This window comes from Condylostylus longicornis, unplaced genomic scaffold, assembly GCF_029603195.1.
Source record: "Condylostylus longicornis isolate FDR11 unplaced genomic scaffold, ASM2960319v2 ptg000017l, whole genome shotgun sequence".
Classification (NCBI taxonomy): Eukaryota; Metazoa; Arthropoda; class Insecta; order Diptera; family Dolichopodidae; genus Condylostylus; species Condylostylus longicornis.
This window is the reverse complement of record NW_026577986.1, coordinates 2,300,962-2,316,746: the sequence shown is the minus strand read 5'-3', so window position 1 is coordinate 2,316,746 and position 15,785 is coordinate 2,300,962. Positions and strand designations below refer to the sequence as shown.

The following is a 15,785-nucleotide window of genomic DNA, read 5'->3' as shown; positions in this document are numbered from 1 at the left end:
AAATTTTATTATTTTTTTAATATAATAATTATAGGTTAAATTTTATTTTTTTAATTCTTAATATGTCACACGGAAATTTAAAATATAAATTATACATTTTATCAATATTTTATTTCCTTCAAATATTTAAAAATATTTTTTTTTATTTTTAAATTATACAATTTTAATTGAACAATAAAATGTATAATCAAATACCTACATATATATTTAATTTAAATAACTATAATTAAATATCCTTCGATATTTTAATAATCGATTAAATACACCATTAATATCGTATTATTTTGTACGTACACACATAGATAAATATATTTAAGCACTAAACATAATCTGCATCACAAATTTTTTTATTATTCTATATTTTTTTTTGTTCCTTTATTATTCTATTTTTAAGTATTATTATTGTTGGATGTAAAACTATTCACAATAATAAACAATAAAAATGTTAAGAGATCTTAAAATAATGTATAAAATTTAAATAAAATCTGTTAATGTTAAACAGCTACCGGCTACTGTTCTGTTACACGATATATGTATATACATATTGTATAAATCAATTTAATTTCATGTCTTGTTCTAATCAATTTTTTTAGTATCTATTTAGAATTTTTATTGTAATTACCCAATTATTATAAAATATTATTATTGCTATTTATTATTGTTATATTAAAAAATTAAATCAAAAATTTCATATACTTTATAAGTCATAGAATAAAATAAATTGTAATATAGAACAGAAAAAAAGCATTCTCTATAATATTATATTGTATGCAATACTACTTCACTACTACACAACGATGCTACACAAATATTAACGAAAAACAAAAACATAGAAAAAAAATCTCGAGTTTGGATTAATATATAAAAGCCAGTAAAATGACTCAAAACCGATCAGTTTGAGTGTTAATTGCTAACTGGACAGTAAAAAAAAAGAAACAGAGAAGAAAAAAAATTTTTTTCTTCTTTTTTAAAAAATTAAATATTTTAAAATAAATTGTTAAATTTTTTAAAAGTAATTTATTGAAAATATAAAAAACAAATCACATAATTTTATATATTTATTTTATTGTTGTGTTTTTGTTATTTAATAATAATAAAATTTAATTTAATATATAATATAAAAGTAATTAGTGCACAAAAATTAAAATAAAATTAAAATTTTATTCAAGTAACTTTTGATATTTCTAAAAATACAGAAAAGTTAACGAATTAAATTAAAATCGAAATATAAACTTAAATATTAAAATTTTAAAAATAATTTTATTAAAAAACAAAAAAAAAATTAAATATTATAAATTATTCGAAGTCGAGTAATTTACCTTAAAAAATAATCTTAATTTTTTTAATATATTAAACATTCACACACTCAGAAATTAAAATCTATAATACATTTTATAATATATAAATTACAAAAGAAATTAAAAATAATTAATTAATTAAAAATAAAAACTATATAATAAGAAAATATATATATATATAACATCAAAAAGGAAAAGAAAAAATAAAAAATCAAATAAAACAAAATGCCTGCCAACGGCGTATTGAATTTAGAAAATGAAATTCTTCAACAAAATAACTTATCGACAACGAAGCTACTAACATCATCGTCGTCTTTAGCTGTTTCATCGAATTCATATGATTTATCGGAAAATTCATCAAGTGGTATCGATTCACCTATAACATCTGATGATGAAAATTTAAATAAAACAACAGTATATAATTTTAATAATAATAATAAAAATTTCTCATCAATATTAAACGATAAAATAAAATATAAAAATAAAAATAACGGTACTCATAATTTGAGTGAAACAAAAGATATTAATAATAAAATTTATAATAATAATAATACAAAAATGAATGGTTTTAATAATAATAATAATAACAATAAAAATTTTAATACAAATAATAATAATGATGATAATAATATTCCAAGATGGTGTAGTCATCCAAATCGTTTAAAACATGAAAAATTTATACGTGATTCAATTGATGAAATAATTAATAATGCTGTATTTGATTCAACACAACGTAATTCAAAAGTATTAGAATGGCATGATCCAAATGAATTAAATAAAATTTTTGATATGAAATTAAATGATAAATTTGACTCTGATGAAAATCTCATTGAATTAATACGTAAAACAATTAAATATTCAGTTAAAGCTGGTCATCCATATTTTATAAATCAATTATATTCATCACTTGATCCATATGCATTAATTGGACAATGGTTAACAGATGCATTAAATCCAAGTGTTTATACATATGAAGTATCACCAGTATTTATATTAATGGAAGAAATGGTATTAAAAGAAATGAGAAATATTGTTGGTTTTCCAAAATATAATAATGATGATGATAATAATGGTGATGGTATATTTTGTCCTGGTGGTTCAATTGCAAATGGTTATGCTATTAGTTGTGCAAGATATAAATATATGCCAGAAATTAAAGTAAGTACGAAATAAAAAAAAATAAGATTCAAATTAATAATTCAATATTTTGTCAATTATTTATTAAAGTTAATAATTAAAATCTATATATTTTTCGATTAAATATACAAATTTTACATAATATTTAATCCAAAATTGAATATTACAATAAATGCAATTTTAATTACATATATATTTTTTATCATATTGAAATGACCTTAAAAATTGTAATTTATATACTATATACTTATAGTTAAAATGATTTATTTACATAATCTCATTAAACATAGTTAATCTAAAATTTTATTTATACATGTATTTAAAAAATATTAAAATAGAATATTCTTCTTTACATTTCGGTTCATTTTAATTTAATGAATGAACGGTTTTCTTTATGTCACTTGAAATTTTTATAAAATACTCACATACATATATAATTAAAAGTTATATTTATTTTCTATATGTAGTCATAATATTCCAATTCTAATTTAATACGCCAATTATACACCTATATACATATGTATTACCAAATTTTGAACTTGATCTTGAATTTTACAATGCAATGTACCTTATACGAGTACATGAAAATAAATTAAATATATACTTATAACGTAATTTTTTTGGCATAAATTCTATTTAGCAACTTAAGCGTTTCAACAATGCACACTTATTTTAAGTATAACAATATAGAATAAAATCTATGTATAATATTTTATATGTAAATTTAAATATTTAAAGAAATTTAATTTTATTTTATATCATCGCGTCATACAAAGTGGAATGTAATATTATAAAATATTCTCTTATATACATAATTGCATTATTATGTATAACAATTACTACAATAATATAATAATAAACAAATGTAAAAATGTTTATGCTATTTTTTGTTTTTGTAGACAAAAGGACTTTCTGGTTTACCAAGATTAGTTGTTTATACATCAGAAGATTCACATTATTCAATTGCAAAATTATCATCATTTATGGGAATTGGTATTGATAATGTTTATAAAATAAAAACTGATCAAAGAGGTAAAATGCGTATAGATCATTTGAATGAAGAAATTGAAAGAACAAAAAATGAAGGCGGTATACCATTATTAGTTGTTGCAACAGCTGGTACAACAGTTTTTGGAGCATATGATCCAATTGAAGAGATATCTGAAATTTGTATTAAAAATAATATGTGGTTTCATGTTGATGCAGCATGGGGTGGTGGTGCATTATTATCACAAAAATATCGTCATTTATTAAAAGGTGTTGAAAAGTAAGTATACAATTTTTATATAAAAAATGTTATATATTAATTAAATACATACATACATATATGTAAGTAATTGATAATTTTGAAACACATTTAATTTTGGAATCTGTTTTTGTTTGACAAAGAATTTTTTAAATTTTTTGTCAAACACAAAATGGTTTGTTGAGCATGAAAATTCAATTGGTTAGAAAAAAAATGAATATTTGAAACATGAAATATTTTTGTACGAAATTTGTTAGTTAGACTGTTAATAGATTTCTTTTATAGAGAAATATTATTAAAATTGATATACTCGTATAAACTTGATTTTCTAAAAAGAAATGTAACAATTGCTATAACACCACTGAAAAATCTAATCTCAATTTATGCTTTATAATTTAATTTAAATCAAAAATTCAATTAGAAATCATAAAATTTATGCAATTATTTATGGATAATATTGCTAAGATTCAAATAATTGCCAGTAAGTTTACAGATTGAATTCATTTTAATTATAATTATAATTATTAGTAGCATTTTTTTTCTTATATACTGTTATTATTAAAATAATTATAGTATTAAACAATATTATTCGTATATAACACATAAATTATTAATTAATAAAAACTAATTACAAATTTTAAATTAATATTAATTAAAAATTATTGATCGAACACATTCAAATATGATTGACTATATTTGATGAAATATTGACTGTAGATATTTCAATTGATCAATATATTGACCTCATATGTCAACACTCTTTTTCAATTTCTTATTATTTAAACTTATTAAAATAATAAATTATTAATTTATTTCACCACATTTTATTATCATATATCTCAGTGATCATAATTATATAATTATAAGTAAAAATTTTAATTTTATAACAATATACTAAATTAATTAAGAACAAAATTTATTACACAATATTATTATTACATTGTATAATTGAACGAAAAAAAAAATACAAAAATTAATAATAAAATTATTAACAATAATTTATATGTTGCAATAACATATGTATACATACATGAATATACTCAAGGCTGTCAGTAGATTTTTACCATACTATTGCATATTGATTTAACAACATACAATAAAACACATATAATATTATTTTATTGATCCGAACCATAATTGAATATAGCAGTTTTAATATTATACTGCTATGTTAATGGAGTTAAGTTGTGATGAAAAAACAAAGGAAACCAATCAAAAAATTAAAAATTAAATTAAAAGTTATAATTCACTTTTTAGTTTTATTATTTTGATTTTAACACTTTAAGAAAAAAAAATGGTACTTACCATAATTAAAACTAATTTTTTTCCTTATTTACTAAATTCCAATACCAAATAATATTCATATAGGTACTCATATGTATACATATATGCATGTACATTAACATATACATATGTATGTATAAATTCCAAATATATTTTTTTTAAATTATGGATTAATATAAGAATAATTCCATCAGCTGACTATTAAATTTTTTTACCAATTATTTTATTCAAATAATTTAAATGCAAAAAAAAAAACATAAAAATTTTTTTTGACACCAAATGAAAATATCATTTGACAAATGATTTAATTGTCAATTGAGAATTTCTTTAAAATTTATACATACATGCATATATATACATAAGTACATGTATATATATACATACATGAATGTAATAAATTAAAATATAATAACGGCTTCAGGCAATGCATAAATTTTTATTCCGTGAACACACAGAAAATTGTATAATAGCGTTAAAAATAATTTATGTAAGAGAAAAAACCTGTACAATATTAGTAAAAATATAAAACTTGTAAGAATGTTGCAAAATATTTGGAATTTTAAATTAAGTTTTACGAAAAAATTATTTATTAGTTATTACATATATATATACCTATTTCTCTTTTAAATCTTCATTTTATTTCATTTACATATTTATTTTTATAGCTTAGGGTAGTGAAAAAATTGAATAAGTTAGCATATGCATAAGAGTCTTGAAAGATATTAGATATTTTATCAATTAAATTGAAAATTTAAATGTAAACTAAACTTTAAAATTCTACATGATCAAAGTTCCCTAACAATAGAGAATTAATTATTCTGTAGCCGCTCTACACAGAGTGCTGGCTTTTCGGATAGTGTGTATCTAGTGTGTATCTATTCTAGTATTCTTGAATGTCCTTCAGTACAACGTGTCGCTGTACGCCATCGGGGGATGAACAGGAAAGAAATTCTTTTGCACTATTAGACAGAGGGCACCCAACTTTAAGCGGGGTCAGTCACGTCAGGTTGAGCAAACATTACGAAGCTGAACAGAATATCGAATATTGGATATTGGGAATTTAGGACAATTCGTCTAGGTGAAAAACTGACTAGCTTAGTAAGACAACTTCCAATCGAACGCTCTATAACATCGTATTAACCCAAAATTGGAGTTAATTAATATGGGACTGATCTGTATTCAACCAACCAATGTTTTAATTTCACTTAAGCAACCAATATTTTCACTTTATAATTTAATTTAATAATTTAGTAGTAGGTTTTATAAGAAAATTCGTTGTGCATATACAAATATGTATAATATTATAGCAGGAAGGATAATTATTATAATTGAAATTTTCAAAAATATTTTTTATATATTTGACCAAATTTGAAAAATTTATTGAATTTTGTAATTTAAAATAATCATCAAAATAGTTATTTATACTTATACTGATTTCAATTAATACAGATTATTCAATAGTTCAAAATTTTTATATTTATAATATTTTAATTATCTATATTAATCATAAATGATATTAAAAATTTTTTTTCTTTTTCGTTTTACTTAGAGCTGATTCAGTTACATGGAATCCACATAAAATGTTATCATCAGCACAACAATGTTCAACATTCCTTACAAGGCATAAAAATATTTTATCAGAATGTCATTCAACAAATGCTGCTTACCTATTTCAAAAAGATAAATTTTATGATGTTAAATATGATACTGGTGATAAGCATATACAATGTGGTAGACGTGCTGATGTATTAAAATTTTGGTTTATGTGGCGTGCTAAAGGTACTGATGGTCTTATTAAACATGTTGAACATTTATTTAGAATGGCTGAATTCTTTACAAAAGAATTAAAATCACGAACAAATCAATTTAAATTGGTTTTAGAAGAACCAGAATGTTTAAATATATCATTTTGGTATATACCACCAAGTTTAAGAGGAAAAGAAAATGATCAATTATATAATGAAAATTTACATAAAATTGCACCAAAAATAAAAGAATCAATGATGAAAGAAGGGACAATGATGGTAACATATCAATCAATTAAAGGAATACCAAATTTCTTTAGACTTGTATTACAAAATTCAGTTTTAAATGAATCCGATATGTTACATTTCATTAATGAAATTGATAGATTAGGAAAAGATTTGTAAATTACATAAATATATTTTTTTTTCATGAAACAAAAACAAAAAAAAAAAAAAACGTAAGATTTATAAGACAATCCCGTATTATATTATTTTAATTTTATTTAATTCATAATTGTTGTATTTTTTTTTTTTAATTACATGCTCATATTTATTTTTGTAAATATAGAAATTATTCATTTTAATTTAATTAATTTTAATCACAAATAAATAAATATATATATTAAATAATATTAGAATTTAATATTAAAAAAAAAATAAACGTGAATACGATTTTAATGCAAGATACTATATGAAAAGAAAAAATTGACCAAATTGTATTAAAGAAAATATTTATTTAAAATTTTAGACACTATTAAATAACTAAAATTAATTCCGACCACTTTATTGAATTTTCCATAAAATCGAAAAATTGATAAAAACAATAAAATGTGGAATAAATTTATCTTATACATATACATATATAAATTTAATTCGTTATTCATTTAATATAATTTTTAGTAATAGAAGAAAAAATACCTACTCCTTCAATAGCGTTTCTATAATCATTTTGGGTCCTTGAACAGAATACATCATATTTAAAATTTACAAATTTCTACAATTTTTTTGTTAAAAGCTAAAATACTAAAAGAATGCGAAATTTTGAATTTAGCGAAAATTCTTAAACTTAATAGGATTAGCAATTATGCATCAAATAATTAACTGTTCTCATATTAAAAACATGAGATTTTCTATATGTATTGGAAAAAACAATCTACTCTTTGATTGTTAATTAATATGTTTAATCTAGATGAATTCTCATATCAAACATTCAAATTACATATTTAAATATATAAACGTATTTTTAAAATTTGGCCCATTAGTATGTACGTTTCAATGCAATATTTTTACCATTACCAATTATGTAAATGACTTTTGAAGGTACAGATTTGACTCTTGTGAAAAATTACCTCTTTCTAAAACTCAAATTAATATACGTAACTCACAGTTCAAAAATTCATTTTGTCAAACTCAATCTATCAATGTAGCAGAAGTAATATTAAAAAAACTTGTAAAGTGGATCTCTCAAGTTAAAATTTACTCAATATTCATTCAGTTTTATTCAAAGCTATATTGCATGTTTGCCGCAACACTAACATAACTCAAAATTCGCACATTTGAGAAAAACGAATTTTAAATTTATTGTGTGTTAATATATTTTTTTCGTTCTATTAGCATTATTTCATATTCTGTTGTAGGCGGCAATTTTTATGCTAGAGAAATGGTGTTTTTGCATAAGTAAGGAACGTTCTGAGCGCTTATTTCTATACAAATATTTCAGAAATTGTATTTTTAAATTATGTTAAATGTTGCAGCAAATGAGCGATATAATTAACAAACCAAATCTAAAAAAAAAAAAAAAACATTTTTTCTTACATTCTGCTTTAAAACAAACATCATATTTAGAATAACTTAAAAATTGTTAGCCATAATTGTTTTGACTAAACAATTTTTTTTATTTATTCAATCCATTTCAAATTTTTGGAACATAAGTATGTATTTTGGAATAGCATTCTAAGTCAATTAAGGATTGCGAGGCTGTTTATATATTCTAAAATAATGTATACTTACGATTTTGTTAAAATTAAGCTAATAAAATAAAAATCTTTTGGCAGTTTTATTACAGATACTCGTTTTATAATTTACAACAATTTGTAAATATGTATGTATTTATTTTCTATTGTTTTTTTTTTAATTTTACATAGCTATAATTTATTTCCTTCTTTCTTAATGTCTTTTTAACTATATAAATTATTTTAGATGTGATTCAAATTGATTTCTTTTTGTTATTTTATTCCTTATGTTTTATAATTTTAATTTTATTTATTATTAATATTAACGTTAAATCACCTAACCGTTTACATTAAACATTTTTAATAAAAATCTAATTTTACATTATAAGAAATTTTTTGTTTTTCAAACATATAATAATAAAACTATAACATTTTCATTTTGTTTTTTATTATTTTTTTTTTATAATTTTGTTTTTGTCTCAAATAAGAATAAAAATAAAAATTTAATAAATACATGAATTAAAATATTTTGATCAAATAACAAATAGCATACCTTTATATTTTATATAATATTATATTAGTATGTAATAGAAAAAACTACTTATTTGGACAGTTGATTTGCAGACAGAGTTAACATACTCTTTATTAATTTTTATTCGTATTTTATATATTAGATTAATTAGTTATTAAATAATGAAATTTTTAAAATTTAGATTATAATATAAATATATCGAAAACATTTAAATTGCGTGTATATATTTCAATATATATATATATATATTTATATGTTATATATTATATTAGTAATAGTATTATATAAGTAGATAATTAAATTACAGCAACTACGTGGCACTCGTTATATTAAATACAGGGCCAATTCTTAAAAACACACGTCTAAGTACACTTCTTAGTTCTGGTTTTAAGTCAAAGCACATTATCTCACATAGTAAAGTGTAATAACTTGATACATGTGATGCAAACTAAAATCATAAAAATAATTTTTTTTTTAATTATATATTTATTATAATGTATATAAAATCTATATTAAAATAATTTGCAAATTAAACTTACTCTAACATCTGGCATTTTTAATAATCGCGTTAAAACTAACAATAATAAGGACGTCCATGCGTCGCGATGTGCTTCACTATGTAAACTTAAAAAATATTCTAGAGCTTCGCGACATACAGATATTAATTTTGATTCTATTTCTTTCCAGTCATCTCTTCTATTCTCATCGCTGTACATTTTAAATAAAATTCTTAGAACGCACGCTAAGGAGGTTGTTTCTTGCTTCAATAAATTCGGTTTAACAGCTCCCTTAAATCCGGCCCTCCATAAAATATTTCTTTGTTCGTTATTTGAATTAAATTTTTTGGCAAAACGATGCGATTGTAATAAACATTCTGTTAACTGAACTAAATTATATGTTTTTATATAACTATACATTCCTTGTTCTTCACGTTGGCATTCGGTGACATTATTTAAACTATTTCCGGTTAAATCAGCTGCAGCTAAAGCTAATGTTTCAGCATCTTCTTTTCTAGAAGTTGCAGGAAAAAAAACAATATTATCAATTGTTTGTATTAATTCTAATTGCACAACACATTTTATCAATAAATTTGCAAAAATACTATTTGTAGCATGAGTAGTTAATTCAGTTTTTCCATCTTCAGAATTTATACTATAAACAGAATGCTGTGAATTTGATCGCTTTAAGATTCCATGACGAATTTCCCCATTTTCTGTTATGTGATGTTGCTGGCTTTGATGTCTTGCACTTGCTGCATTTGGATCAGGTTTCCATGTTAACAATTCGTGTTGTAATGTGGAGTCAAAAATATCTAACATACATTTACATGTCTTATTCCAAGTATCATCGTTAAATTTGAATCCGTTGGAAATTACCAAGTTTTCTAAACAATTTGTGCCAGATCGTGCAAGTTGCTCGTTATTTTGTTGAACACACCAATGTAATTGAGCATAAAGATCTTCTAATAATAAAGGTCCAAGTACATCAAAATACTGAGAAAAAACATCAACTATGGCATATAAAGCATGATTGCAAGTTGTAGTCATCCATTCAGCTTTCTCTGTATGTTGTTCTGGTAATTTCATATTATCAAATATACGAAATAGAATTTTGAATAGATCACGCCACCAATGCGGTCTAAATGCATCACCATGCGTTTTAATTATTTCGAAAAGAACTGTCAAACCCCTGGTTCTTACATCCAGTTTACATCGATTAACTACGCAAGAAAGGGAGAATAACATTGGAAACCACCCCCGCACCTAAAATTTTTAGTATAAAATAAATATCATATTTTCAAGAATATTTTCTTCTAAGTTACCCAAACTCGATCTTCTTCTGAAACTGCTACATCATTTTCCATTCCTGCGTGCTCTGCAAAAAGATTTGGGGACTCATGCACGCATAAAGCGCATGTTCTTACCAATCTTATAGCCTCCATACTTGTATCAGGAAATTTAGCATTGCAAGCAAATTCTGATAAACATTTTACTGCATCTTGAAATGAGTCTATCATAATTGCAAATTGACGTTGGTACAAATCAATTATTATTTTTCCTGTTGTTTGGAAAGCCAGTTCAACTATTTGTTCATCATTATCGCCTGCTGCTAAATGAAATACCGAAAATATATTTTTCCAACCAGACTTGATATTATGTGCCTGAGAATTAACCATTTGAGCAACACATCTAACAACCATGTCACGAATAGCCGATGAATTATTATTTTTTACAATGTGTTCAAAAGGCCGCAAAAAATCTTTTTGGAATCTGAAATTTGTGAACTCGCCTTTTTCAATAAATTTCATTGATAATTGGCGAAGGGAATCTAAAGCAAAAAATGCTATTTCCTCGTTATGATTACACCCAACCTTGTTAAAATGATCGCCCAGAACTTGCCATATTCGAGACCATTGTAAACGTATACGACCCATATTATAATAAGAAATTTCAACAATTTTTTGTAAGGAAAACATACGTGGTTGTGAATTATTCAATTCATCTAAAGATACTTGGCATAAAGCCTTAACAAAATCAACAATTGCTACACCATCTAATCGAATAGAACCAGTAAATATTCTATCCACCGCAACGACTACACTTTGACTGCTTGTCTCCCCTATATGTTCTTTTACACTGGGATCCAACGTATCCTTCAGAGTTGAAGTTGGATTTCCTGATAAATATTGAGGGCGTACTCCAGTTCCTATCAATTGGGCCAATTCTAATTGGCTAATACACTTAAGAATATCCAGCCAACTTGTACCTAAATAATTTCCATCTGTATGTGCAACCATTATTAATGTTTTTATTGTGTCAATGTTCTTTGCTTTCATTTCGGTCATTGGAGAGTTAGCAGTTAACAAAGTAAAGCGTGCTAAGGCCTGTACATATGCATCTCGTTCCAAAGTCATATGAAATATGCATGCAATACGAACTGCGCATCGGATTCCTACGAGCAAATCAAAATACAAATTTACTTAAAATAATTCGAAATCAATTTTGTCACTTTACCATCTAAACATAAACTAGCTATTTCCGGATCATCACAATCCTGCAACCCCACAGAAAAAGCTGCCAAAAAAGGAGTCCAAGCCATTTTAAACATCGGACGCACATGTTCTAAGTGTTTGGCTGACGTAAAAGGAGCTTTTACATGAGAAACAGACTCCATTAAATTTTTAGCCGTTGCTGAAATTGTCTCCATTTCCATATTCCAAAGAAATTTTCTTTTTTTTTCATTGACAATTATTTGTTTTCCTACAGGTTTTGAAGCAACTGGGGTTTTCATTTTAATTTCATGACCTGCGATCTCATCGTAAATATTAGAAAGGTATTCTTCCGGGAGGTCCTTACTATCACTTATGCCACGATTCAGTTTAATATATTGCTCCTTAGTCATTTTATTTTTCACTTGGGGTGAGTGCAAATCAGTTGTTAGCATAATTATTGAAAATGCTAAAACGTAAACGGTGTCAGCACTCTGAAATAATTTATTGTTAGGATTGCATTCACAATATCTGCTAGCAAATTTTTCCATCAATCGATCGATTTTTTGTGCTTCACCGGGGAGTCTAAACCCTTCAAGGAAAAATCGTAATGCACCCACTATTTCCATATTGGAAAAATTCATCGCGTCAATGTAAGCGCACATAACTTCTTTTGAATGATCATCGTTCTCCCCTAAATAGTCACCAATGATTGTTTTATCCAATCGATCTTCTTTGTGAAGCCAATCTGCGACATCTTCAACGTTTTTACCTAAAATGATAAAAAATAATAAAAATATCACTCATAATTATGTAGTATTACAATTACCTAGTAATTCTTTTTCCTGCAAAAAGGCGACCCCCTTTTTGGGTTTTCTGTTAAACATTTCTATACCCGTCTCCATAACCTCCTTTCGCATTTTACGCTCTTCTAAAGCCTCAGGTAAATCAAGAACTTCCCGGTTTTGTGAGCTTTCAACAGAATTTAAGGATTGATTTGAACCGCCATGGGCAGATTTTAAATTTATGCTGTAGTCGTTTCCATTATTAGCTTCATTCAAATTATTATTCGAGTGACTACTTTTTACAACTGAATTTTCAATAACGGTTGCTGGTGGCTCACCTAAACTTGTTTGTAAATTAGGGTTGACATATAAATCTTTGCTCCATTCAACCATGCACTTTAAAATCGATACTAAACATTCTAAACCTCGAATTCGCATTGATTTTTCTTGAGCTGGTGTCGCACCTAATTCCAAAGCTTGCCGTCCTTGTGCTATTTTTGATAAGTCGTTTACTAATCTTTCAAATAAATTTGCTGCCGAAAAATCACAGTCATAATTAACATAAATATCAACTACGGATTGTGCATCCGCACATATTCGTGTCAAAGCTTGAATAACCATCCATTTGTGTTCAAATGAGCTGGATGTTGCTTCAAGAATATTAAGGAAAATCTCCTTGAAAAACACTTCAATTTGTCGTTTTAAATGTATTTTGAAATTAGATAGTAATGCCACAAATATAGACAAAGAAAGTTCAAATACTTCTGGCACAGAGCTAACTCCATTCTTTGATAACGCAACACATAAATATTGCTTAATTGCCATGATAAACATTTCATTTGATCTAAAAACTGGCCCCGCGTTTTGGAGAATAGAAAGAAGTAAATGTAGGGATAAAACTTTCGATCGAAGCTCGTGAGACCTGGGATCGGGTTGACCATCTGGTAAAGGCTTCATTGATAACTTACAGAGCGCTCGAAATACTAAAAATGCATCCTTTTGAAGTACATGTGTAAATTTTGCAGTAACAATAGCATCATTTTCATTATGAACTTCCACACTTTCTTGAGAAGGTACCCGATTAATACTCGAGCTTTCACTTTTATCATTATTAATACTATTTGAAACTTCTTTAGAATTTATATTATTGCTGTTAACAACATTGTTATTTGTCATATTGTTCATCGTAGAATTATTATTATGAATTGATACTTCGGTTGATTCGATTGCCGAAACCGCAGCTAAAATTAAAACAAATACATTAAAACAAATCTTTAACCTAGCCAATTTTAAATAGTTTTAATTGAAAATAATTTTAAACAACTTAACATGGTTCTAAAATTGGCTCTAAGTATTACCGTTAATAATTTCTTCCAATATAATTCGAGCAATTTCGTCAACAGATTCTTCCTTGTCTTCATTAGATAAAGAAATAGTAGAAGAATCTGCACTTCCATTGATTGTGTTATTGCCATTCGCATCGTTCGCTAGCTGAGGAACATGAATGCTAACTTCAAATGCTTGATTTTCCATTCTTGTAAAAATCACATTTAACATTTGTGTTAAAGTCGCTCGAGCTGTTGTTTGATTCACCAAATTTTTACTTGACAAGTAAATGTCGTAGCAGGTACGAACAGCTTGAAGAACTGTGCCTTCGTGAACTTCCACATGTTGTGATGTTACAACTGTTAAAAGAGCCTTAATTATTTGTAACTGAACACCTTCATCGGTTTGCGGGCCCGTAAAACAGTTACATATTGTATTTACAATCCGATCAATTAGAAATTTTCCAGGATTCGAAGAATCTTGTATGTTTCCAGTTAAATGACCGTAAGCAATTAGTTTTTGTAAACAATCTAAGGCCGTGACAATTATTCTAGGTGTTTTACTTTGACATGCTAACTCAAATGGCAAAAAATATTTTTCAGCATTAATTATATTTCCAGAATCATTTTTTGGAAGAGGTAGAGCTGCTGATATCTGTGTAATTTCTGGTATTTGTCCATTAGGTGAAATTGGTGATTGAATAGTTTTTGTAGCAGCATCTTTAATCTCATTTTTTATTTCTTCTAATGCTGCATCACAAGCCTTTTTTAATTGGGAATGATGTGAACGTTTTATGTCCTTGTCAGCTAAAATTTTTTCTAAAGCACGTATTATAAACATTTCTTTCGTTTTTAAGGAATTTTTTAGCATTATTGCATCAGATTGAATACATTCGAATTTACTTTTTTTATATAAAATAAAAAGTGAGGACGAGAGAATATTTATGAAAAGATTTTAATTTTTATAATACCAAAATTTTAATTTAATTTATTACTCTTATCGACTATTTATGTTTCTGTACCAAAATTATTGCGATTAAAGTTCGTCATTACAATTTAGTTAAGAAGGCTTTTTCATACATAATTCCAAAAAATCACTATATTTAATCAATTGTTTAAAACTTTCAAAATATAAAGAGTGAAAATTTTTAAGGAAAAATTGTAAAATTAAAAAATTTATATAATTTTTATCACTTTTTACTAATATTTTCGTTCCATTAATTGCCAAAGCAAAAGATGTCATGTCAAATTTCTTGCTCCCCACGTCACTTGATAGGTAGATTGAAAGATGGGACATAAAATTAATAAATATTAAAGCTTTACTCCAATATATTATTTAATCAAAAACAAAACTCGATTTCAGAAAACATCTATCAAAATAATGGACAAAAACACGATATTGTTGTACTGTTGAGCATAGCTACGAAACTAGAGAAAAAGAGAAACCAAATACTGTATAACGGTAAATGATTTAATACAAATAACCACACAA

At 25.1% G+C, this 15,785-nt stretch overlaps 2 protein-coding genes across 2 annotated transcripts; one reads left to right on the top strand and one right to left on the bottom strand.

Moving 5' to 3' along the window:
* Nucleotides 1–887: 887 nt before the first annotated feature.
* On the top strand, nucleotides 888–7,504 carry LOC129606056 (cysteine sulfinic acid decarboxylase). The gene is made up of 3 exons (XM_055516118.1): nucleotides 888–2,456; nucleotides 3,335–3,702; nucleotides 6,515–7,504. Exons 1-3 carry the CDS (start codon nucleotides 1,524–1,526, stop codon nucleotides 7,113–7,115), a joined length of 1,902 nt encoding a protein of 633 aa, XP_055372093.1. The 5' UTR covers nucleotides 888–1,523; the 3' UTR covers nucleotides 7,116–7,504.
* Nucleotides 7,505–7,856: 352 nt separating this feature from the next.
* LOC129606144 (brefeldin A-inhibited guanine nucleotide-exchange protein 1) lies at nucleotides 7,857–15,530 on the bottom strand. The gene is made up of 6 exons (XM_055516265.1): nucleotides 14,327–15,530; nucleotides 13,013–14,209; nucleotides 12,209–12,955; nucleotides 11,017–12,146; nucleotides 9,734–10,957; nucleotides 7,857–9,642 (listed from the first exon to the last, which is right to left on the bottom strand). Exons 1-6 carry the CDS (start codon nucleotides 15,162–15,164, stop codon nucleotides 9,505–9,507), a joined length of 5,274 nt encoding a protein of 1,757 aa, XP_055372240.1. The 5' UTR covers nucleotides 15,165–15,530; the 3' UTR covers nucleotides 7,857–9,504.
* Between the last annotated feature and the right edge of the window lie 255 nt (nucleotides 15,531–15,785).